This window comes from Danio rerio, chromosome 3 (assembly GCF_049306965.1).
Source record: "Danio rerio strain Tuebingen ecotype United States chromosome 3, GRCz12tu, whole genome shotgun sequence".
NCBI lineage: Eukaryota > Metazoa > Chordata > Actinopteri > Cypriniformes > Danionidae > Danio > Danio rerio.
Genome location: NC_133178.1, coordinates 15,642,161 through 15,667,047, shown reverse-complemented (window position 1 = coordinate 15,667,047; position 24,887 = coordinate 15,642,161). Strand labels below are relative to the sequence as shown.

At 33.7% G+C, this 24,887-nt stretch overlaps 2 protein-coding genes across 3 annotated transcripts in view; both read right to left on the bottom strand.

Annotated features, from left to right (window-relative positions):
- The window catches only part of cavin1a (caveolae associated protein 1a), a 36,450-nt gene extending 19,694 nt beyond the window's left edge, over nucleotides 1-16,756 (bottom strand). Inside the window, exon 1 of the mRNA XM_001920667.7 lies at nucleotides 15,804-16,756. Coding sequence (XP_001920702.1) covers nucleotides 15,804-16,352 — 549 coding nt within the window. The 5' untranslated portion in view covers nucleotides 16,353-16,756. The remainder of the gene's footprint in view (nucleotides 1-15,803) is intronic.
- A 3,006-nt stretch (nucleotides 16,757-19,762) lies between these two features.
- The window catches only part of atp6v0a1a (ATPase H+ transporting V0 subunit a1a), a 50,927-nt gene continuing 45,802 nt past the window's right edge, over nucleotides 19,763-24,887 (bottom strand). Inside the window, exons 20-22 of one of the 2 annotated variants that reach the window (XM_005163798.5) lie at nucleotides 24,224-24,341; nucleotides 22,013-22,184; nucleotides 19,763-20,786 (exon numbers count right to left, since the gene is read on the bottom strand). In XM_005163798.5, the coding sequence (XP_005163855.2) occupies nucleotides 20,693-20,786; nucleotides 22,013-22,184; nucleotides 24,224-24,341 (384 nt within the window). In that variant the 3' untranslated portion in view covers nucleotides 19,763-20,692. 2 annotated transcript variants of the gene reach the window in all.

Sequence of the window (24,887 nt, the reverse complement as noted above, 5' to 3'; positions counted from 1 at the left end):
TCCATCATTGCCAAGATGATCTGATGCTGTATTGGCTTCCAAAGGGGACCCTACAGCAAACTAATGAATTATTGTGGTCTGAACCCAGGCTGTTCAGTTTCATTGTTCGACCCCTGTAAATCACAGGTAAATCTTCAGACTGCTGACCTTATTTTACTACAAGTGCTCCAATCAGCACTTCCCACAGTCTTTTGAGCAGAATGTGAGTTAGCCACGCCCATATATTTACTTGCCATGATATACACAGAGAATTACCGAAAATATCTCAGAATTGCAATTTCATATTTTGTTATGCTAATTTTATCACGCTGGCCTTTTCCCCTATTGGCTGAGCTGATTCCGATATTTTTTTCTTTTTAATGAGTGTTAATAATCAGGTAAGTTACACATTCAAGCCCAGATGTCAGTTTCAATGATGCCAGCAGCAAAAATCTTGGGCTGTGGTCAATGTGAAACATGAATTGGTCTCTAACGAGTCAATCTTCACTGTCTTTTCCATATCTGGGAGAGTTACGGTGTGGAGACGCCCCAAAAAAGCACCACCCAGACTGTTGCATGCCTACAGTGAAGCATGGGGGTGGCTCAAAATCCTTCAAGCCACTGTGCAAGACTCCGTCATTGCCAAGATGAACTGATGCTGTATTGGCTGCAAAAGTAGGCCCTACACCAGGGGTGTCCAAACTCGGAGGGCCGGTGTCCTGGAGAGTTTATCTCCAACTTGCTTCAACACATCTGCCAGGAAGCTTCTAGTATCTAGTAAGAGCTTGATTAACTGGTTCAGGTGTGTTTGATTAGGGTTGGAGCTAAACTCTCGAGAACACCGGCCCTCAAGGACCGAGTTTGGACATCCCTGCCGTACACCAAACTAATGAATTATTGTGGTCTAAAACTCGGCCTTTCAATTTAATTGTCCGACCTCTGCAAATCACAGGTAAACTTTTAATTCATAAACCTAAGTAAAGTAACTGAAGCTCTCTGTACTTTATTTTCAGAATTTTTATTGTTATAATGTTGTTTTTTCCCTTCGATGTATAGGTATTTTGTACTGCTCCTTGCTGCAGTTGCAACAATTTTAATTTATTTAATGGTATTATTATTTTAATGGTAAAAATGTCTTGCGATGTTGATTGTTCCCTGTTTTGTGATGTGAACTTTTTGCAGCAATAAAAAAAAAATAAAATAAATACTCATTCATATTGCTGACCTAATTCCTCTGCGAGAGCTCCAATTGGTCTCTTGAGCAGCATCTGAGTTAGCCACACCCATTTATTGACACGTCATGATATACACAGAATAAAAAAAAAAATCCAGAGAAATTCACCTCTGTTCACATGTTGACTTCATATGTAACTTCACATGTCGTGCAAATACTTAATTCTGCATTTGGTGTGAACCCGGTATAAGAGTGTGTGTGTTTGTGTGTGTGTGTGTGTGGACAGAGCCTAAATACCATTCTGATTATGCATGTTCCTAAAATAGAACCGAAACTGACATGACATGCATGATCACCACAGATACACAGCTGCAAAAAGCAACACACTTTTATGCAATGCAATGAAAAACATTGAAACAGATGTAAGACCATTAGGTCAGATGCCATATCTACCATACAACAAAACTTAAACAAGCAGATGGAGTTCTGTAAGCTCAGTTATTCTGGTAGTGACATCTAAAGACAGGTTCTGAGAATAATGATGTTAATGTCAAGTCTCAAAGCAAATTAAAATGCTATTTATATCACGTATTTATATCATAGGAATCATTAATGTGTGCACTCTCTGTAAGATATGCGCACACACACACACACACACATGCCTGTCACCTACAGGAGTCCAGTTTTACAGGGTAATTTATGTGGGTCTCAGAGGCCTGTGATTAGATATCTGATAAATGCCAGAAGTGAAACCTGCAGCCTCAGTGGACATTCCAGTAGAGAAGACTGAAACTGACACTTCAGGAAGAATTAAACACACCAATGCACACATACACACAAACATATATGCAAATGCACAAATACACACATAGAAGGCTGTGCATTATTGTCTAATAATTAATCTGAGTTATTCTGCTTATACTATAGTTACTATACAGCCCTTATACTATAGTTAGAAAAATATTTCTACATTTTATGGTAAGCTACCGTATTTAATTAATTACTAATGTTATTACTCCAATGTTTTGAAGTACAGTATGGATATCTATATATTATACCTGGTTACACACACAAAAACACCACCAAAAGCATGTGATGTTGAGAAAGATATTATAATGCTTTCCCACAAGCAGAAGATTAACTAATATATAGAAGATGCTCGATGTCATTCACACAACTACAAAACATGGTAACAGACATGCAACTGAGGAATGAAACTGAAAGTAATGCATTATTTATCAACGTAAGATGTAAGATTCAACTCTAATGAACATGCAGCTTTTTAGTTGGGGGACAATTGTATTGATAAAAACAACAAAGCTCTCACAATGTGTAGTTTTTGTCTCTATCATCCATGTGTGTGTTTGAACAGGAGTTTAAAGGGAAAAGATTAAAAGCTTTTTGTACGTGATGAACATCATTGTGCGTCAAACACAACCATTGAAATCATTTGGTAGAGTGATATGGCATGCTATCAATATTTATTTAATTTGTGTATGTGTGTTTATATAAACAAACAAACATACACCATTCATTTTCTTTTCGTTTTAGTCCCTTTATTAATCTGGGGTCGTAATAGCGGAATGAACCGCCAACTTATCCAGCATATGTTTTACGCAGCGGATGCCCTTCCAGCTGCAACCCAACTCTAGGAAACCATACACTCTCATTCACACACATACACTACAGACATTTTAGCCTACCCAATTCACCTGTCCTGTACCACATGTTTGGACTTGTGGAGGAAACCGGAGCACCCGGAGGAAATCCACGCAAACATGGGGAGAACAGACAGTTTATGGAGACTCATTTGTGCATCCTAAAACTCCACCTTCCTAGTCGCTGACATTATCTTCAACAGGTAAAAACGTTAACCGACAACTACTTCTTAACAAAGACTATAGAATACACAAGACTGGCACTCGTACAGTTTTGAATGGAGAAAAGTATAACGGTCAACATGGCAAATGGAGCCCTGCCTGCTAGTACAGGAGCCAATCAGCAATCGCTATAGACTGACAGTTCTCCAGGGCAGGGGCTCGGGCCAGCCTTGAGTTTCTGCAGAATTTGTGTGACTAAAACGTTTAGAAATGAAACTAAAGGCACAGTTGTTGTTTTATTTCCTTGGTGATTATGAAATTTATGAAAATATGAAATATAATCATAAGCTTGGCAAGCAATTTTGGGGAATTTGATGTCTCTCCATTCAGACAGAATGCCCGAGCATACAGTCTTAAAAGGACTTTGTTCTTACTCAGGGCTGTTTATGCTAATGAGGGAGATTGCCATTAATGGGCGGGGCTTTAGTGGCTGGCTATATTCACACACTAGCTGTTACCGAACTGTGTTTGAATCCCTTAAAGTGATTTTTTGCATAACATGCCCCCTTTCTATATAACTATGTGGACTTTATGCAGCATAGATAGCAAAAGTGCTTAAATTAGATTTGATTCAAATAGATCAACTGACTTGCTGAAAATGCACATGTAACTATTAGCAGAGCCGGCCCAAGGCATAAGCGAACTAAGCGGCCACAAGGGGTCCCCAAGAGTGTTTGAAATGACTGAGTGACTTTCGTTTTTGTTTTAGTTTGATGGGTTATGGTTGAGGGTTGGGACAACATATATGCCCATTTATCATGTTATTTCCAGCCGCGATGCATACTCTGGCAGTATCAATATTTATCTAAATTTACAAAAGATCTGAATTAATGAATTACTCTTTCACACTGACTGCAGCAGTTGATCCAGCTTCTGATTTTTACATTTGGTTAAATTTTTTTTTTTATTACACAGCCATGTACTATGGATTGAGAGGTGGTAAATACACTGCAAAAATGATTTTCTTATAATTTTTGTCTTGTTTCTAGTCCAAATATCTAAAAATTCTTAAACCAATAAACATTTTCTAGACAGAAGTTTAGTAACAATTATGTGGGTTTTTCATTTAAAAAAGCTCAATAATTAGCAAATTAGGGTAAATAAAAGAATATTGTTTGTGGTTTTAAATAACATTATTTTACTCATCTTATTGGCAGATTAAGTTGTTTGTTTTACAGAAAAAAAATTCACTTAATTCAGAATTATTTCTGAAAATTGATTTTTTTCTAGATACTTAGTATATATGTTACATGCGAATATGTCTTGAAAATACTTTCTGATTTAATTTTTTAAAGATATTTGAACTACAAAATACAATTATTATTTTTTTGCACTGTTAATATTTATATCCATGTAAAATAATGTTTTATTGTCACTATTTTTGACTGTTTGGCAGCGTCTTGTGACTGAATAATAAAAATAATAATAACAATAATAATAATAATAGGTATGGTACTGGTTATTTCTAGCTGTTTTTCTGTCAACATTAATTACAGCTCAGATTAATTTTTGTGTCTAATTGTTGAGTTTTGTGGCAAGTAGTCATATAAAAAGTGGGATCAATAGGCAGTTGTTTCAGCAGAACAATATTTAGAACGGTCTTAAAACATATTTTAGGATGTAAGCAACACAGCTACAGCAAATAAAATATCAATGCATGTTTTAAATTTAAAGCGTGCAAAAAATCAAGGATTGCCAATAATTGGTCATATTGTTTTCACCAAGGAGGGCCCAAAAAAAATTCAGCTTAGGACCCCCCTAAAGGCTTTGGCCTGCCCTGCCGATTTAGTAATAACAAAATGCAATACAGATACATTTAACTTGTGTTTTTTCTGACTTCTACTAACAAGGGCACATTTGCATAACGGCAAACAAATTATGCACATATAATTATCCGTGCATAATTACAGTATTTGCATACTTAACATTGCCACTAGATAAAATGAGCTTTGCAGCATGTCTGGATTTGCACATTACTCATTCTCAAGAGAAAAACTTTCTTTGGATATAATATATGCTCCCTCCAACACATCTGATTATCCCTAACAGACCATAATGATCCACATTAGTCAACATCCGCCTAAAGAAAACATGGGAAATAGGTGGCCAAAAGAACATCACTTTACAGATACAAAAATAAATGACCTCCATCACTCGTTCACTCGCTCCAGTCATCTTGTGTTTGCGTTAAAAGTTTTGGAGAGCAGCAGAGAGATGAGCAGAGGAAATGACTCGTTAGTGAGGCTAAATGCAGAAACGCTGCAGTTGAGTAAACAACTGCGAGGAGCTGGAACACACTGAACCTCACACTAAACACACACAAGCTTATATTTCTAGAACATGCATCTCATATTACTGAGAAAAAGGGGGCGTGATAAAACAATTACTGGCAGAAAATGATAAACAGTTGAAGTCAGAATTATTAGCCCTCCTGAATTATGTGTTTTTTACCCAATTTCTATGAAATATTTCTATGTTTTTTCTGCTTAAATTAAAGCTGTTTTGAATTTTTTATGAACCATTTTAAAGTCAAAATTATTAGCCCCTTAAAGCTAATTGTTTTCCTGATAGTCTCCAGAACAAACCATCATTATACAATAACTTGCCTAATTACCCTAACCTGCCTAGTTAACCCAATTAACCCAGTTAAGCATTTGAATGTCACTTTAAGCTGCATTTAAAACTTTAAAATATCTAGTCAAATATTATTTACTGTCATCATGGCAAAAATAAAATAAATCAGTTATTAGAAATGAGTTATTAGAAATATTATGTTTAGAAATGTCCCCAAAAAATCTCTCCGTTAAACAGAAATTTTGGGAAAAAATAAACAGGGAGTTTAATAATTCAGGGGGGCTAATAATTCTGACATCAACTGTATATCTGAAAAATATTTGAAACATAATTAAAGTTTCACAGGAAAGCAAATATTTTTGTAACTTTGATTAATTATTGCTATAAAAAAGATTGTATTGCACAGTTGACTTTTATTTCTCAGATTGACTTTTATTTCTCAGACTTTAAGGTAACAAAAAAAGTTAGCAAAAAACTTTCTTATATATATGAAACAAACAAATCAGTATTGTGACATTATAATACAACTTTATAATTGTGACTTTAATTTTAGTATTTATTATGGTATTAAATACAATAAATCACCGTATAGGCATTATATAAGGCTTAATCACCTATATTGTAATGTCATAATAGCAATATAACTGAGAACTGATAATATAATTATGCTTCCATAATTGCATTTAATGGCTGTTTCAAAGTCAAATACAGTTGAAGTCAATATGATTAACCCTCCAGTGAATTTTTTCAAATGTTTCCCACATGATGTAAAACAGATTCAGGAATATTTCACAGTATTTCCGATAATATTTTTTTCTTTTATATATATATATATATATATATATATATATATATATATATATATATATATATATATATATATATATATATATGTTGAGAGGTAAGCGTGTTCGAACACCCAATAAGGGGGGAGAGCATGCTAGGAGCCCGCCGGCTAATCAGCAGGTCAATCAGAAATGATAAACAACACCTGTCTTTCTAGTGATTGGGCCGGAGAGACTCCCTTCTTAAGGGGAACGAGAGGAGCAGTCGGGGAAGAGAGAGCGCACACACACACACACACACACACACACACACTGCTACATGTGTGGTGGCATATAAAATTAATAAAACAGTTTGTTTACCTGAATCGCCGACCCTGTCTTCTTCTTTTTCCCTCAACAACAACAAACTTTACTACAATATATAAAACTGGAAATTACAAACTTCGAACAACTAACTAAATGTTATATCTCTGACAGAGTTCAATTCAAGTGTATTTGTATAGTGTTTTCCACTATCATTATCCTTCCAAAAGCTGCCTTACAATGACTGCAAAAGTGACATGCAAAACTGTTTTGCTCAGAACTGCCGGTAGCGTCGTTAATGCAGGCTTGCAGACATGACGGCATTCTGCTCTATTATTAGACTGAATTTGAGGGGGATGGAGGTCTCAGAGTGAGTGTCTGTCCTTACTACCATATCTCCAGCACGCTCGCAACACACTTAATACTTAATATACCACTCCAGCTCAGTCCAGCTCGCTTGCACAAGACTCTCTTTACAACTGCGCTACAGATAGCAGAGAAACGCTACACGCTGTTCTGGCACTTTAGCAAAACACTACACAGAGAATATACTCACACACGTTGCTTTAGCACAAAACACTTGCTAATCTTATTCTCTTATCACTAAAAGAAACATATTTTCACTATTTAGTTCGAAATGCTGTGAAATATCACAACCGTATAATGTCATACACTATAAAAATATCTGAAGTTTTCCACATTTTGTGATTCATGTTTTTATTTTCCACCATTTATTTATGCTTTTGAATGACATTATGGGGCCTTGATCTTTCTTCCAACAACTTTTAACCTTTTTTTTTTTTTTTAAGTTACTTTTAATAACATTTGTTATGGTCTAAAGTAAAAAAATGTCTGGGTTGGTGTTGTATATTACAATGCAAAATCCTTGTAATAAATTTCCAGAACATTTTCTGCATTTTGTTTTACTTAATTCTCTCTATATATTATGTCTTATACATTTTTATTTTCAAACTACCAAAATTGTCAATAAAAGTCACTTTGTTCAACTGTACAGTTGAATTGTCAACATTAAAAGATGACAGATCAGAGATCAACATCCCATAATGCAATTCACAACTGAAAATATGTGGAAAACACTTGTGAATCCCAAAATATGGAGACTGTTAATAAATAGATACAGTGGTGGCCAATATGATAACAACACCTGACAGATCTTCGCTTTGAAAGCACGCAGATGGTTGAAATATATCAGAAAAAGTGAGTCTTACTATTTTACACCTCAAACACCCATCCAGTGTATGTAAATCGATCCTAATAAATTGCCTTATAATATAAATGTACACCCTCAGACCATTAAGATGTAAATTAGGCTCCTGATGATAGAGATCAGATCTGCACATAAAAAACTACAGTAATTTACAGTAATTATAATATGTTGCCTTTGAATAATTAGTAAAGTTAAATTAACATAAATTGATTAGTTGTGCTAGTAAAACAACTAAGTTTTTAACAACTGTATATATCACAGTTTACCATAGTAAATCAAGCAATTTATCAGTTTAATACACTAAAAAAAGACTAATGTACTTGTTCAAGCTACTTTTTTAAAAAATAATTTAGGACAACTGTTTTTATGTTCAACCCACTTAAGTTTGTAAAAACACTTAATTTAACCGATCTGTGTTGGGACAGCATAAAGGAAAAAGCAAGCATTTTACACAATTGCTTTTACAATTGTGTAAAAGCAAGCATTTTTATAGTGCAGTTAATACTACATTCTTTAAAATGTTGTACTGTAAATACTATAATATATGAAGGGTTCAGGTGATGGAGTGGCGCAGTAGGTAGTTAGTGCTGTCGCCTTACAGCAAGAAGGTCGCTGAGTCGAACCACGGCTCAGTTGGCGTTTCTATGTGGAGTTTGCATGTTCCCTGCATTCACGTGGGTTTCCTCCGGATGCTACGGTTTCCCCCACAGTCCACAGACTGTGACAGCGACCCCGGATTAATAAAGGGACTAAGCCGACAAGAAAATGAATGAATGAATGAAGGGTTCAGATGCACAAACCTTTAGGTGCCATCTGTCATTTTCTCCTAAAATTATACATTTTCTCAGACTACTCTGTACCGTATAAGTTGAGTAATTTCTCTTTTACGTCAATTAATTTTATTTGCATTACCTTAAATGTGAAACTATTTACCATAAATAAAGGACTCTCTGGAAAAATGCTCAGTTTAGAATAAAATTTCAGACAGCACTTAGAGGTTTTGGCATCTGAACTCTTCATATAGGCTTCATATATTATAGCATAGTTCAGAAACACTATACTGTAGTAATTTTTCATTTAGTTGTGCAAGAAACGGAACATTACTTACAGCATTATAACCTCAAGTCAAGTCGAGGTTTAGTCATTCTACTACTCGTTGAGGGAACAGAGTAGAAAATTTCATCATTATACCTGATATACACAATTCAAACAAATGTCGCTATAGGGCATTTGCTTCCTGAATAAACTAAACAAACATGTTGACTCAAACTCTATTCTATTTTAAAACAGAATATGTTCTGAAAAAGTTCCAGTCCTTGATTTTGATTGGTTGACATTCTAATTACACAACAGACTGTTGCTTGGCAATCCATCCACTATTAGAACTGAGCTAAAGAAATGGTTTTATTTCGGGAAAATCTGCTACACAGTGTGCCTAACACCTCTTAGCTGTAATAAATTCAATGTAAACCATGGCTTCTTGGGAACTGACGCTTCACATAAGTATAGCATGCATGAAGATTAAACATATATTGATATTCAATGAATTGTGAAAACGCACAATATTGATTTTGTGGGCACATCAAATGTCATCATGAATAATTATTTATAATTAAAATTGAGTGCCTTTTAAGAATATTAAGATTTTTGTATTGGCATTTTTCCACTATACGACATCAAAAATTATTGAAATATTTATAGACGACTTTGTGTTTGTTAAAGGTTCAAGAAACCCTCAAGTACGTTTTTTGAGATATTAACAGATTTGTGTGAGTTGAGCATCAGTTAAGATAATGTTAGCACCTGTTAGCTTTAATTGTGGGGTAAACTGGATAATTTTGAGCTTTTGTCAGCTAATTTCATCTTCCGGGTTTAAAATGATTTTGGGACGGTATCAAAATTGGTGAAGTGGCACAAAACTGCAAATGCAAAGATGACGCATCGAGCTCTCATTATTATAGCACGCAGTATTTAGCAGTATTAAAGGGTCGTATATGTTATTTCCATGATCCACGGGGTTTGTTGCATGTTTTCCCCCACATTTTTGTCGGGAGAGCAGTATGAGTATAGCGGAGAATGGCGGACCTTGTCTTTTATCAGTTCGTTCACATTTAGACACATTGCAGTGCTGCTGTGTTTGCCTAAATCCTCTAGATTACCAACAGGGTCTAAAGGTTAAAATAGACAGGGCAAGAGACCTGCTGCACCGAGTCTGCATTCAGACCCGGGGATTGAGGGAAAAGTCCTCATTTATAGTGTTTATATGAACACGATTATCTTTATAATTATATAAATTGTGATTGTGTGTATATGAAATTACAAAGGACAAATGTAGCAGGGCATTAAATTACTGTTTATTTCTTTGCATTTTAACTTTGTAAATCATAAAATCATGGGTCTTCGCACAGTTTGTGTCTCATTTTGTGAGCTTACTGACAACAGTTGTTCGCTCCCCTCCTCCCCAGCTCTGCTCGCCACGTCACTCCTGCCTCTGATCATGGAGCAACACGCCCATTATGATGCTTTTTTAAATTTTTTATTCTGAGGTATGTCATGGCCCTTAAGGCTTAATTTGTGAACATGAGTTAGTTTAATTGAATTCAAAGTAATGGCAACTAGGTTTTGTTTAGTTAATGCCAATGTATTGTAATTGTATTATTAAACCAAATTAATAACTAATAAAATCCAGTTGCTGTATTTTTTAACCAACATTAACATAGTATCTCTCACTGTAGATTTGAATGCATTGAGTTTGTTTTATGAATGAGGCCTAATTGTAAACTGTGACCCACTACATCTTTTTGCAATTACTTGTGAACTCTGAACATGTATAAAAAAATATATAAAAAAATAAAAAACAGCAATTGTCACAATCACCAGCGATCTAGCCCCTACAGATAACTGGGGAATATTCATTATCAACAGAACTACAAGTCTGCCACTGATTTGAAAAACAACTCCCATCATGCACCTCACACACCTGTTCCTGATCACCGAATGATTGCACACACACAGCTGGAAGCTCATCAAAAACTGATTACACAGACTATATATTCTGCTCACATTCCCACCACTTTGCTGAGTCTTGTTATTGTAACCACACAAAGCGTTTCCCAGTTTAGTCTTTCTGTGTTTCTTGACCCTAGCCTTGTTTCCTTGTCTATGTTGTTTCCTCCTGAACCAACCTTATCACATGTGACCTCGACTACGGATTTAGATTATCCTCATTGTACCATTCGTTCCAGTTCTGACCATTTGCCTGCCTGACTACTCTTTTAAATAAACTGCAGGTGGATCCTCATCTTCGTTGTCAGTGTCTCCTTGTTACACTTAAGTATTATATGGTTATTACACTTCAATTCAATTCATGTTAATTTATATAGCGCTTTTACAATGTAGATTGCGTCGAAGCAGCTTAACATAGAATTATGCCTGTTAAAATAACTTTTTTCCAACTTTAGGTCAATATCGTGATAATACTTTATATTACGATAAAACCTTCAACAATTAATAGCAAGCAAAATATTTAAACCGTCATAGAATAGACCATATAACGTCAAAATATATCAGATTGGGTTGTACAAGAAAACTAAAATCTTCAGAAATCTGCAGATCTAATTAAAACGGCAGCAGGATTATAATTCTATATAATTATAGAGGAGATGCAGATATAAATCTCAATGTCTTCACCCTACACCATCAAACACCTGCCAACTATCTGCCACGGCCAACTCTCTCTCACACACACACACATTAAGGAAAAAGTATAGGCCTACTCTTTGTGCAGAGAGTGTACAGTTACCTTATTTCCAGTAAGCACATGTAGGCTTATAAGACATCTGTGAGAGAGTGCATCATCTAGAAAGAACCAAGGCCTATTTTAGGCATCATATCTGTGATTAAACACAGGTTTTCGTCTGTAAAATTAAATCTCGCAAAACCTCTTCATTGAAATCCTTTACTATTCAATGGTTAGAGGTCAGGAAAGATTAATTTCTGAATAAATCATTGAACTTCCGATTCATCAAACAATCCTGAAATATACACACATATATAAACACTCTGTATATATAGATATTTTTAGACACTTCTATTCAGCTTAAAGTGACATTTAAAAGCTTAACTAGGTTAAGTAGGTTAACTAGGCATGTTAGGGTAATTAGACAAGTTATTATATAATGATGGTTTGTTCTGTAGAATATCGGAAAAATGTTAAAGTGGCTAGTAAGATTGTTCTTAAAATGTAAAAAAAAAAAAAAAAAAACTTTTATTCCAGCTGAAATAAAACATATAAGAGTTTCTCGAGAAGAAAAAAATATTATCAGACATACTGTAAATATTGCCTTGCTCTGTTAAACATAATTTGGAAAATATTTAAAAGAGAAAAAAAAAAAAGATTCAAAAGGGGGCTAACACACACACACACACACACACACACACACACACACACACATATATATATATATATATATATATATATATATATATATATATATATATATACACACACACACACACACACACACACACACACACACACACACACACACACACACACACACACACACACACACACACACACACACACACACACACACACACACACACACACACACACACACACACAAACATACATACATACATACACAATAACAAACTTTTATATATTAACAATAATAATAATAAAAACATTAATAATTCTACAGTTATCATTAATAATAATGATTCTACAATTAACATTATTAATAACAAATTATTATCATTATTATCACAATCCTTATTATTACTATTAATAAAAATCATAATTCTACTATTATTAATAAAAATAATTCTACAATTTTTATTATAATCCTTATTATTATTATAATTACTATTGTTATTAAAATGATTATTATAAAATAATAATTATTATTTTCATAATCCTTATAAATAGTATTTTTGAAAATAACAACAATAATACTTCTAAAATTAACATTATTAATAAAAATAATAATTGTACAATTTTTATTATCATAATCACTACTACTACTACTACTACTAATGATGATAATAGTAATATTAATAGTAGTAGCAGTAGTAGTAGTAGTAGCAACATTTTATTAACATTTTAATAATAAAAAATAATAATTTCTAAAAGGTCATTATTTCTGAAGCGGGCTGAAGTAATGATGTCAAAATTAGGTTTTACTACATGGGAATAATAACACACACATTTTAAAATAGATAAACAAAAAAATGTATAACAATATTAAAACTGAAAATGTGTTCTTTTAAATTGTGTTAAGATTTCACAATTTAACACTAATACAAATAAACTGTTTTACAGTATTTTCTTCTGCAGTATTGCTGCAAATGGCAGACATTTATTTAAATACCTGAAAATGTTTTACTAATCCCAAACGTCTGGTATAGATAATAAATATTGAATACTCCTGAATTATAAATACTACTACCAACTGAATGTTTTCTAATCTTCTAACATTAAAAGGTGACCATCAAATGATGTCTCTACTGTAGATAAAGTACATAAAACGCTGACAGGTACCCAAATTCCTGAGGGAACTGGAAAATGCTGACCCAGCATTGTTCATAGGTTGATGTGAGGTCAGCTGAAAGTTCACTTAGGAGTGGACTGACACTTTATGATGGTGAATGGGGAATTCAATGCCGATCCCTACATAGGAATCCATGTGTACTCCAGTAGAGGACCTGGGATAAAATGACTGCAAATACAAACTCAAACAGCAGCAGACACTATAAAACAACACCAGAGTAATGTGATATTAAATCCAAAATGATTATTGAAGCTTTGCAAATGCACTTCTTATACTATAAAAGTGTATTCGCAAAGCTTTTATAGCAATTGAAATGTCTGACTATTACTAAAAAAGCTTACGCCAAAGTAACAATATAATATCAAGATAATATAAATGACAGGTTATTGGTGAGATTGAAGGTGGTCTATGACCATGGCAATTGTTTTGTCTAACTACTCGAACATTAGTTAATAATAGCTTCAACAGGGAGGGATACAAACAAACATTTTTTTTATTTATCCCATTGTATGTGGTTTGCATTTTATATTAACATGTCTCAGCCTAAACTGTATATGTTATTTATATATTTAAAAAAAATTTTTAATTAAGTTCTCAGAGTCTCTATACTATGACAATCAATTAAAGCGTGCTATAGCAGAAACAGCTACAATCTGAACAATATTGAGAAAAAAAAAATATATATATATATATGGGCACATATTACCTGACCTTTTCAGTTTGAAGCTAGAAAAAAACCACCAAGAAATGCTGGGTTATTTAAGAACAAATTGGGTAAAATGCGAACTCAATCTGGAGTCTTCTTTATTTGCATTTTTTTTGTTAATGTGTCTCATTATTAACTGTATATGCTTTTTTAATTTATTTATTTTCTTATCAAATATTTTAACAAAGTTTTTAGAATCTCTATACTATGACAAAAAATTAAAGCGTGCTATAGCAGAAACAGCTACAATCTGAACAATAATAAGAAAAATAGATATATCTGGGCACAGTAAAAAGCTAGAAAAAGATCAACTAGTCTCAAGTCTCAAAACCAGCCAGAATTATGAAGGCTCTGTAAGCCATTAATTAGAGCTGGGAATGCAAACCAAAATAATGCAGGTTTCAATGTGATCCTTGCAGTTGAGTTATTCAACTCAATTCATCTTTATTTCTATAGTGCTTTTCTAAAGTAGATTGTGTCAGCTTCCAGGATGTTTGAGGATTTCTTTAAGTCACTTTGAAATGACCAATGAGCTAAAACACTTATTAGAAAATATTAGTTAAATAAATTATTAATTTTTTTTTAAATAAAAATCAATTTCTTCTCCCTTCACTTGTTACAAACCTGCAAGTTTTGCAAGAGATGCAAATTAAGCTTATGCACAAAACAATATTGCATAAAACATTTGCTAATAAAGCACAGTTTTCATCCAATGTGTCAAAGAGATTGAAATCATCACTTCCTGATGAACCGGATGGAATATGCTGCTGTAGGAGAAGCCACTGTGGGCTTTTTTTCATAAATAACAAACTACTTGCATCTCAAAAAAGAAGATAAAATGCAATAAACACAGCCATTTTGTAGAGACATGAGACGCTCTTTGAGAGGAATTATTACTGAACCACTTTGATGACAGACTTTGGCTAAGGGATTTTAGAATGACCTCAATATCCTTTCAGATGTTTGACAATGTGGTCAGTCTGCTGGTTTGTCTATTAATGCCATCCCCAGTGGATTTTCATTGCACTGTATAAATTTGGATTTCTGCACCAGTTTAAACAAACTTTAAACTAAGCGTATGCTGGAATTTATTCTTTTAATGTGTTTCCGTTGTAGTTTTAAGCGCACCAAACTTAAATTAAAAAGTGTATCCTACTCAGTTGTGCACATTTTTAAAATGTATTTGCATCTCAGTGCTTCCATTCAGTATTATTTTATGCAATAGTGTAAAATGTGCATAAAAATAGGTAGATAAAACAGCAATTGATGACCAGTCATTCTGGAAGCTCACTCATTAATCAATCATTAAGTCAAATGAATGGAGGCCCGATCCAAGAACTCGATATCAAGTCTGATCTTAAGAGAAAACATAAGATAACTCTTATATGTATTCGAGGAAAAGTAGCTAATTTGTTTGATCTAAAACGTACACTTTTTTAAAAAAAAGAGGCGTGCTCCCAAACCACACCTCTAAACCCAACCATCATTGCAGGAAGGATCAGTAATGTGTACACAAATGTGTGAATGAGATCATATAAATGAATACGAATTACACACAAGTTACAAATGACTGAGAGATTGTGTTGTGATATCAGTGAAAACACGTGCGCCTTACTCACCGGTATAATGAGCACTTTGATGTTCTTCCGCTTGAGAAGCTCCTGTTCGTTGTTCTCTAGTTTTTTGATCTGTCCCACTTGCTTCTCCAAGTCCGCTCGCACGCTCTTCACGTTGACGTTTACCTTCCGCACCTTGTCCAGGAGCTTGTTGACCGTCCCGGCCGTGCCCACGTGACTCTTGGCCAACTTGGCCAACTCCGTCTGAATGCTGCTCATGTTCTTCTCCATCACCTCCTGCTTGGCCTCCAGGCTCGTCTGCGTTTGCTGGATCTTGTCCACCACACCGATGATTTTATCTAGAAGCGCCAGCACCAATATGCCAGTAGCATCCGACTTCTCTGCGTCACCACCGTCCAGCCCTGGACCCAACACCAGATCCACCTCCTTCTCTGAGTCATCATCATCATCCTCATCGTCTCCTCGTCTCGATTTGAACTCCTTCAAGGATGTTGCAGGTTTGGCTGCAGATGTAACCAAAGCCACCTCCTCATCGTCATCAGAGACTTCGGCGAAGATGGCACGCTCCAGTTTGAAGTCTGTGTCGGCCATGGCTTGGTTTCAAGTAGACTCCAATTAACACACACTGCTTGCTTGCTTGCTTGCAGAGGGTAGAAGTGTGCACACACACACACACACACACCTACATACAAACGTGGCCCAGTGTGCAAGAACGCAGGGTAAAAATAAAGCACTAAAAAAAGACCTGAATGACAGAAGACACCCGACGGTGACAGCAGAATGGTTCCAACTTGCAGGCAACAAAGTCTTCTTTGAATCACGTCTTACTACCACTACCTTCTAGGTTTGTTAGAATTCCTCAAACCTTCCCTCCCTTCCTCTTTCCCTCAAGTCTACTTCAGGACCCCGTCCAGTTGGTGGAAGTAGACTCTCTCTCTCTCTCTCTCTCTCTCTCTCTCTAAGGTGTGTGTGTGCGCGTGTTCACAGCTCCCTGTGAAGTCTGTCCGTCTGTCAGGTCTTCCCTTTCCCTTCTCAGTCCAGCCCCCTATCGAGATCACTTACTGTAAGGACACACCCACACTGACCCTTTAAAGGGAGTCTCCACCCTCCCTAGAGCCTGGCAGGGGACACACGGACACACAGACACCCACTTGCTTAATTACGTAGAGATATGAGTCAAACATCTCAAATCGATTCATGAGTCATTAATAGCGTAACGGGAGCCAGGAAATTTACAAAGTTAATGAAACCTCATAGGGACTGTAAACATTATATAATAGTATTCATACAAAAACATTTTGTTGCAAAAATTGTGACACTCCCGATTGTCCTGTTTTCGTACTACTTCTTTAAAAAAGTATCTAAATGTGGTACTTTTAAGCAACGGTGGAGAGGGTACAGAAAAATCATACTCAAGTAAAAGTACTATTACTTACCCAAAATGTAGTGCAAGTGGGGTAAAAGTATCTGTCGTAAATATTACTCAAAGCTTTTAAAAGTATTCAAAAGTAGTGAGTATTACATTGTGAAAGGCACTATTACATGCATTGTGTGCATTTGTGTGAAAACGTAACATTCTGTAGTGAATTTAGTGATTGTTTAGGGCCATTTGGCGATTTTAGTCTTGATACAGTCAGTACACATCCGTCGTCATCTTAGTGACAAACAGTCTAAACAGTCTCTGGGTCATTGTGTGTAAAGATTTTGGACAATTTAAATGCTTCAAAGAGGGAGGCTGCATTTATAAATCGCCCATGTGTTGAGGTAGTTTATAAACAGTATAATGTGATTTACTTTCTATGTGCGATTTGATTGAACTGGTTTTTCAACTCAGCCAATCACCAAAAACAAGAAAAAAAGTAGTGATCATAGGTTGAAGAAAAGTAGTTGAGTAAAAGTAAAAATACTGCACTAAAAATATACCCAAGGGAAAGTAAAAGTACGCATTTTTAAAACGACTTTGTAAATTACAATTTCTGAAAAAACTCAATTACAGATATTGGAGTATTTGTAATTTGTTACTTTACACCACTGCTTTTAAGTTTATAAACTTTAGCATTACTTTTTTTTTTTAATCAATGCTGACTTGGCTTGTCAATAATGTAATAACACTCATGTATATATACAGTTGAAGTCTGAATTATAAGCCCTCGTTTATTTTTTCCCTAATTTTTGTTTAATGGAGAGAAGGTTTTTCAACACATTTCTAAACCTAATAGTTTTAATAACTCATTTCTAATAACTGATTTATTTTATCTTTGCCAAGATGACAGTAAATCATATTCTACTAGATATTTTTCAAGGCACTTCTATACCTTTTAAAGTGTAATTTTGACTTTAATTGTATATAATTGTATATATAAGTAAGTTTGAAAAGTTAAATGTGAAGTGAATAAAGCTCAGGCTGAAGGAAACGTAAATTTCCAGCTCAAACAAACCTTTCTGGCTTACATGAAGTAATTAATATTCAAAGTTTGCATTTGACAGTTTTTATTCTTTTTAAGGAAAGTGAATTTGTTTTTGTGAAACTGAGTAAATACACGTTCACATTAAAGCTGGAACAACAGAAAGCATGTTCAACACACCACACATCTGCACTTACTCCTGCTTTCTCTTAACACGAAGACAGGAGAGCTAACAGTGAATTACTTTTGGAAATTAAAAAGTAATGTGCTATGTTACTAGTTACTTGGGAATAAAAGTAATTTGATTACGTAACTGGCACTACTTCATGTATAAACTCAATAATGTTGAGATTTTTAAACGGGGTTCATACACATTTTCACTACTAAAATTCCATGACTTTTCCAAGACTTTCAAGTAAAAGTTTCGTGCTAATAAAGTTTCGTGCCCTAATGTTTCATGCAATGTCTACATATGCGAGGTAAAAGGGAAACCAATGCATGTTCAAATTTATTACACAATAGCGTAACACATGCAGTGATCTATTTAGTTTCAATGTATATTTATATCTCTGCAAAATTGGTTCACATAATGCTTACATTGCACTAATAATGTAAGAGTATGTGATTGGCAAAGGACAGAATAAAAGTCAAGACAACTAACCTATATTCAAGTATACAGATATCTGTTTTCCATGACTTTTCCAAAACTTTGTGGGTTTTTTCTGTTTTTTCCAAAACATTTCCAGACCTGGGAAATGCCCTGTCAAACTTCCAAGTCCAAATTATTAGCCCTCCTGTGAATTCTTTTCTTTTTCAAATATTTCACAAATGATCCCAGTATGTCTGATAATATTTTTTCTTCTGGAGAAAGTCTTATTTGTTTTATTTCGGCTAGAATAAAAGCAGTTTTAAAGTTTATTTTAAACCATTTTATGGTCAATATTATTAGCCACCTTAAGCAACAGAACAAATCATCGTTATGCAGTAACTTCCCTAATTAACCTAGTTAAGCCTTTAAATGTCACTTTAAGCTGTATAGAGGTATCTTGAAAAATATCTAGTGAAATATTATTTACGGTCATGGCAAAGATAAAATAAATCAGTTATTATTAATGAGTTATTAAAACTATCATGTTGTTTATAAACGTGTTATTTACAGGAGAGATAATAATAAAGGAGGGCTAATAATTCAGGAGGGCTAATAAATCTGACTTTAGCTTTATATATTGCACACATTATAAAGTCCAATTATAAAGCAGTCTCAGTGGCGCACCTTGTAAGACGCATGTGATCATGAATTGATTCGTTCGAGCATGAACTCGGCTCGAATCCAGCGTCTGATGAATTCTTTCTAGTTGTGTAAATTGCTTCCTTGTCCTCATTTGTAAGTCGCTTTGGATAAAAGCGTCTGCTAAATGACTAAATGTAAATGTAAATGTAAAGTGTATTGTTATATATAAAAGGTTATCAAAATGAATATGGTCGGTATTATAATGATACTGCATATTATTAATTTAATAAATTCTATTATTTATAGACATGATTTATCAACAGATCTTTTCTCACACGCATACAAAAAAAGGAAAAACAAGATAATGTGTTTAGATCCCCTCCTTCCTCTTTATTGACACACACAACAGACATAATCACTCCACGTCACTGACTGCGTTTACTTGGTATAGTTCATTTCTGCTACACTGAAGAACTGCTTTTGACATCTGACATAATTTCTTTAATAGCCAATGCATGTGTATGTTGCATGAATAAACAACAGTCAAAAAACCCCAGAACTGGGCACTGCAGCAAACAGATTCGTAAGATCAGATGTACATTTGCTTTTAATTGTCCAGAGAAAACAAAAACAAAACAAAACACAGAGACCAACTAAATCAGGACTACATTTTACAACCATGACTGCGAAGGAATGAAAAGATCTGCAATAAATCTGGATTAACTGCATCTATGATTCAGATATGCATGACAAAGGTTTGTAAAATGGCATAAAGTGATGTTTTTGTTGTTGTTGTGACGTTTGAAATGAGGTCCCTTTGCATGAGAACTATTAATTTAGTTATGTTCAACATAAAGAATAAAAGATACATAAAAAACAAACTCTAATAATTTAGGAAACTGGACAAAAAGACAAAATCTCCACTATTATGAGAAGGAAACTGTAAAGATATTTGCTTCTATTGAAGAGTATATACAAATTCATAGGCTTTTATGAAGGAAAAAAAGCATGACGTTCATACTATTGAGTTTGTATTATATTATATCAATATATCGAGGCAAGAGTTATTCCATGTGTTATGCTCAGATTCTTTTTACGAGTTGCATGTAATTTACTTGCATGTAAGTTATTCCATTTATGTCCTGAAGTAGAACACCTGAGAAATTTAGAGCCATGCATGTCACAGTGCTCACATAATCATAAAAGCTCACTCTAAACTGATTGGCTCCTGTAGTTTGGAGGTTTGCAAAGGAAGGGAGAGAGAGAGAGAGAGAGAGATAGAGAGTGGGTGAGGTTTATTCTTCAGACTTGCCATCCAGAATGCTGTCAAATGTAAAAGGCATGAACTTGAAGCCCTGTCCAGTGTAGAATTTATTCTGGAACTCCACCCTAAAGAAATGATGAAAGAAAAGAGGTCAGTGGAACACGGTTCAAATCAAAACGAATGAAGAAAAAAATGAGGTCAGTGGAATATGGTTTAAATTAAATCAAGACAAATCAAAGTAAATCTGTAAAACATTAAAAATTAAAATACAAATAAATACAACATATAACTTAAAAAAAGAAATGGTATAAAATAAACAAAAATAAAAAATACAAAATTTAAAAAAATCTAAAATAAAAAACAAATAAATACTAAGTACAACATAAAAACCTAAAATATAAATAATTGTTTTCATGAAAAACAAAATAAAGCATATAAATTTCAAAAATAAAGTAAAATAAATATAAAGTACAAGACAAATGTTAAATATAAATGGTAAAAAAAATTTATGAAAAACAAAATAAAAACAACATACAGCATAGAAATGTCCAAAAAAATACAAATTAATACCAAATACAACACAAAAATTAAAATATAAATGGTAAAAAATGTAATAAAAAACTAAATTTAAAAAATGCAAAAAATACAACATACTGCACAGCATAAAAATCTCAAGAAAAGTACAAATAAATATAAATTACAAAAAATATAACACAGTATAAAAATGTAAAAAATAAAATACAAATAAATACAAAGCACAACATACTAATTGTAAATATATAATATAATAAAACCTATAATATAATATATAATCATGTAATATATATATGTGTATGTATATATATATATATATAATTAAAAATGATGAAAAACAAAATAGGCAAAAATACAACATACAGCATAATAATGTCAAAAAATAAAATACAAATAAATACAAAATACAGCAAAAAATATAAAATAGGTTTTAAATATAACTAAAAAACAAACAAATAAAATGCAACAAATAAAATAATAATAAAATACAACATTAAAAATATTAAATAAAATAGTATGAGATAAAAAAAAATTGTTTTTAGCATCACATTTCAAATGGGCAAATTACTTAAAACTTACAAACTTGTCCAATTTAGTTTTATACATGAATTTTTGGTATAATCTGATAAGCAACTTAAAGAGATTAAGTTTACGCTGAATAAATCTACGTAAATTGACAAATTTTCAAGTATTTTGAGTAAACAAAAAGACTGTGTGTGTGTGTGTGTGTGTGTGTGTGTGTGTGTGTGTGTGTGTGTGTGTGTGTGTGTGTGTGTGTGTGTGTGTGTGTGTGTGTGTGTGTGTGTGTATAACTTACCAGTGCAATCTAAGAGCATGAAGAAAGGCAGAGAGACCTTCCATGACCAACAGAATAAACACTGTCAGTACAGCAAAAAAGCAAAAGATAATGGACAGGAAAATGAATCCTCCAAAACTCCTGGAAGAGAGACCCATGTGCATCACCATTGACCACAGCACCTCAGAGAGCTCTGTGAGAGAACACAAATACTTATTATATTAATTTATTAAAACTTCTACTTGCAGCAGCTATTACATGCTTCACATGCAGGAACTGTAGTTATACATGCAACACCAAGATTCAAAAAGAGTATACAAAATTACAAATGCATGTCAAACAACTATTTCTAAAAGAGGAAGAGCCCTGCTAATATTATATTTAACAATAATAAGCTATACACTGTTACAATAGTCATCTGTGTCCTCCAGCTACTTCATTTAAATTATTTTTTTATTTCCCCTCTCTCTTTTGCCTTTGTCTTATTATGTGTTTTATTTGTTTATATTACATGTTTGACATAATTTGTCCCTGTAGAAAACGCGCACTCTAATCAAATGAAAAACATTGGCTAACAAAGTTGTTTTACAGTTTTTTGGCAACACAAGTGTTCTTGGAGCTTTGTATGATCACAGTTGAACCACTAAAGTCACATGGATTGTTTTGACAATGTTTTTGGTTTCTTTTCTGGACTTTGAACTTCTTTTAACCATTGCTGTCTATGCAGTTTGTCGATGCTTTTGGATTTCATCTAAAATTTAAATTTGTCTTTAGAAGATGAACAAAGGTCTCAAGGGATTGGAGCAACATGAGGGTGAGTAATTAATAAATTAACATTTTTGGGTGAACCAACCCTTTAAGACTGTGATTGATTTGTGACTGTTGATTGTAACTCTCTCAATTCCAAGGATGCATCTTAAGAAAAACACTCATTAACAGTGACCAAATTATGAAGCCAGATCAGTCACAAAAATAATACATTCACAAAATAGAACTCATACATCCAAAACACAATTGACATTTACAAAATTCAATTCATAAATTCAAAACACAATTCAAAAATATGCAAATCAAATCTGTAAATTCAAAACACAATTCAAATTGACACAAATCCAATTTGTAAATTCAAAGCATGATTCAAAAATATGCTAATTCAATTGGTTAATTCAAAACAATTAAAAAATGTGCAAATCCAATTCCTAAATTTAAAACACGATTAAAAATGTCACCGATTCAATTCTTAAATTCAAAACACGATTCAAAAATACACAAATCCAATCTGTAAACTCAAAACACAATTCAAAAATACACAAATCCAATTCTTAAATTCAAAACACGATTCAAAAATACACAAATACAATTCTTAAATTTAAAACACGATTAAAAATGTCACCGATTCAATTCTTAAATTCAAAACACGATTCAAAAATACACAAATCCAATCTGTAAACTCAAAACACAATTCAAAAATACACAAATCCAATTCTTAAATTTAAAACACGATTCAAAATGACACAAATCCAATTTGTAAATATAAAACACGATTTAAAAATATGCAAATACAATTCTTAAATTCAAAATATGATTCAAAATGACACAAATCCAATCTGTAAATTCAGAACACGATTCAAAAATACACAAATCCATTTTGTAAATTCAAAACACGATTAAAAAATACACAAATGAAATCGGTAAATTCAAAACACAAAGCAAAAATACGCACATCCAATTTGTAAATTCAAAACACGATTAAAAAATAAACAAGTCCAATCCATAAATTCAAAACACGATTCAAAAATACACAAATCCAATCTGTAAATTCAAAACACAATTCAAAAATAAACAAATCCAATCCGCAAATTCAAAACCCGATTCAAAAATATGCAAATCGAATCTGTAAATTCAAAACACTAATCATATTTACTTGTATGTTTACAAATTTCCGAACTGGATTTTGTAAGTGTGAATTGTTCTGCGCATGTATGAATGTTTATTTTGTAAATGTATTATTTTTGAGACTGATCTGGCTCCATACCAAATTAGTAGCCTCGACTGTCTCACATCATAACACTCATCTCAGCATGTGTAAACTTTGAGGGCTCACCTTTAAAGTCTACATCCTTCAAAGAATGCAACCTCTGAATAGAGACACAGCTACTGTACTCTATGCAATGTTGTGGACCAAAATAAAAGGACTGCACAAATGTTTACAAGTGTGTGTGCTTTACTTACGGGCATGAGCCAGACTCAGCGCCCAGAGCCGTAGATAAGACGCAGTGTTTGAGATGCAGCCCAAGCAGTATTCTATAGTGTGAATGGCTTGATGCACTGCTTCATCTGCAAAATTAAACTAGAGAGAAAAAGAGAGGGCAATAAGAGATGATCAGACAAATGAAAACACATGAGGACACTTTCACTCTCAGCTCAATCACAGCATCAATTAGCAAACGTGAATCACAATGCAGTGCCTTTGAGATCTCCAGCATCATTCAGTGACATTTCTTTCGGAGTCATGCTCGCCGGATTATTTCTGTGTATTGATGGCGCGTAAAAATCAGCAAAGAGAAATGGTCATCTAGAAAAAGAATATATGTCTAGAAGAGATGGAAAAGAGCTAACAAGAGAAGACCCGACACCGAAGCCTGCATGAAAACACACACACACACACACACACACACACACACACACACACACAAACACACACACAAACACACACACAAACACACACACAAACACACACACAAACACACACACACACACACACACACAAACACACACACAAACACACACACACACACACACACACACACACACACACACACACACACACGCACACGCGCGCGCACTCGCAGAAGAGCAAAAAGATCTACTTTAGTGATGGCGCATACACACATGC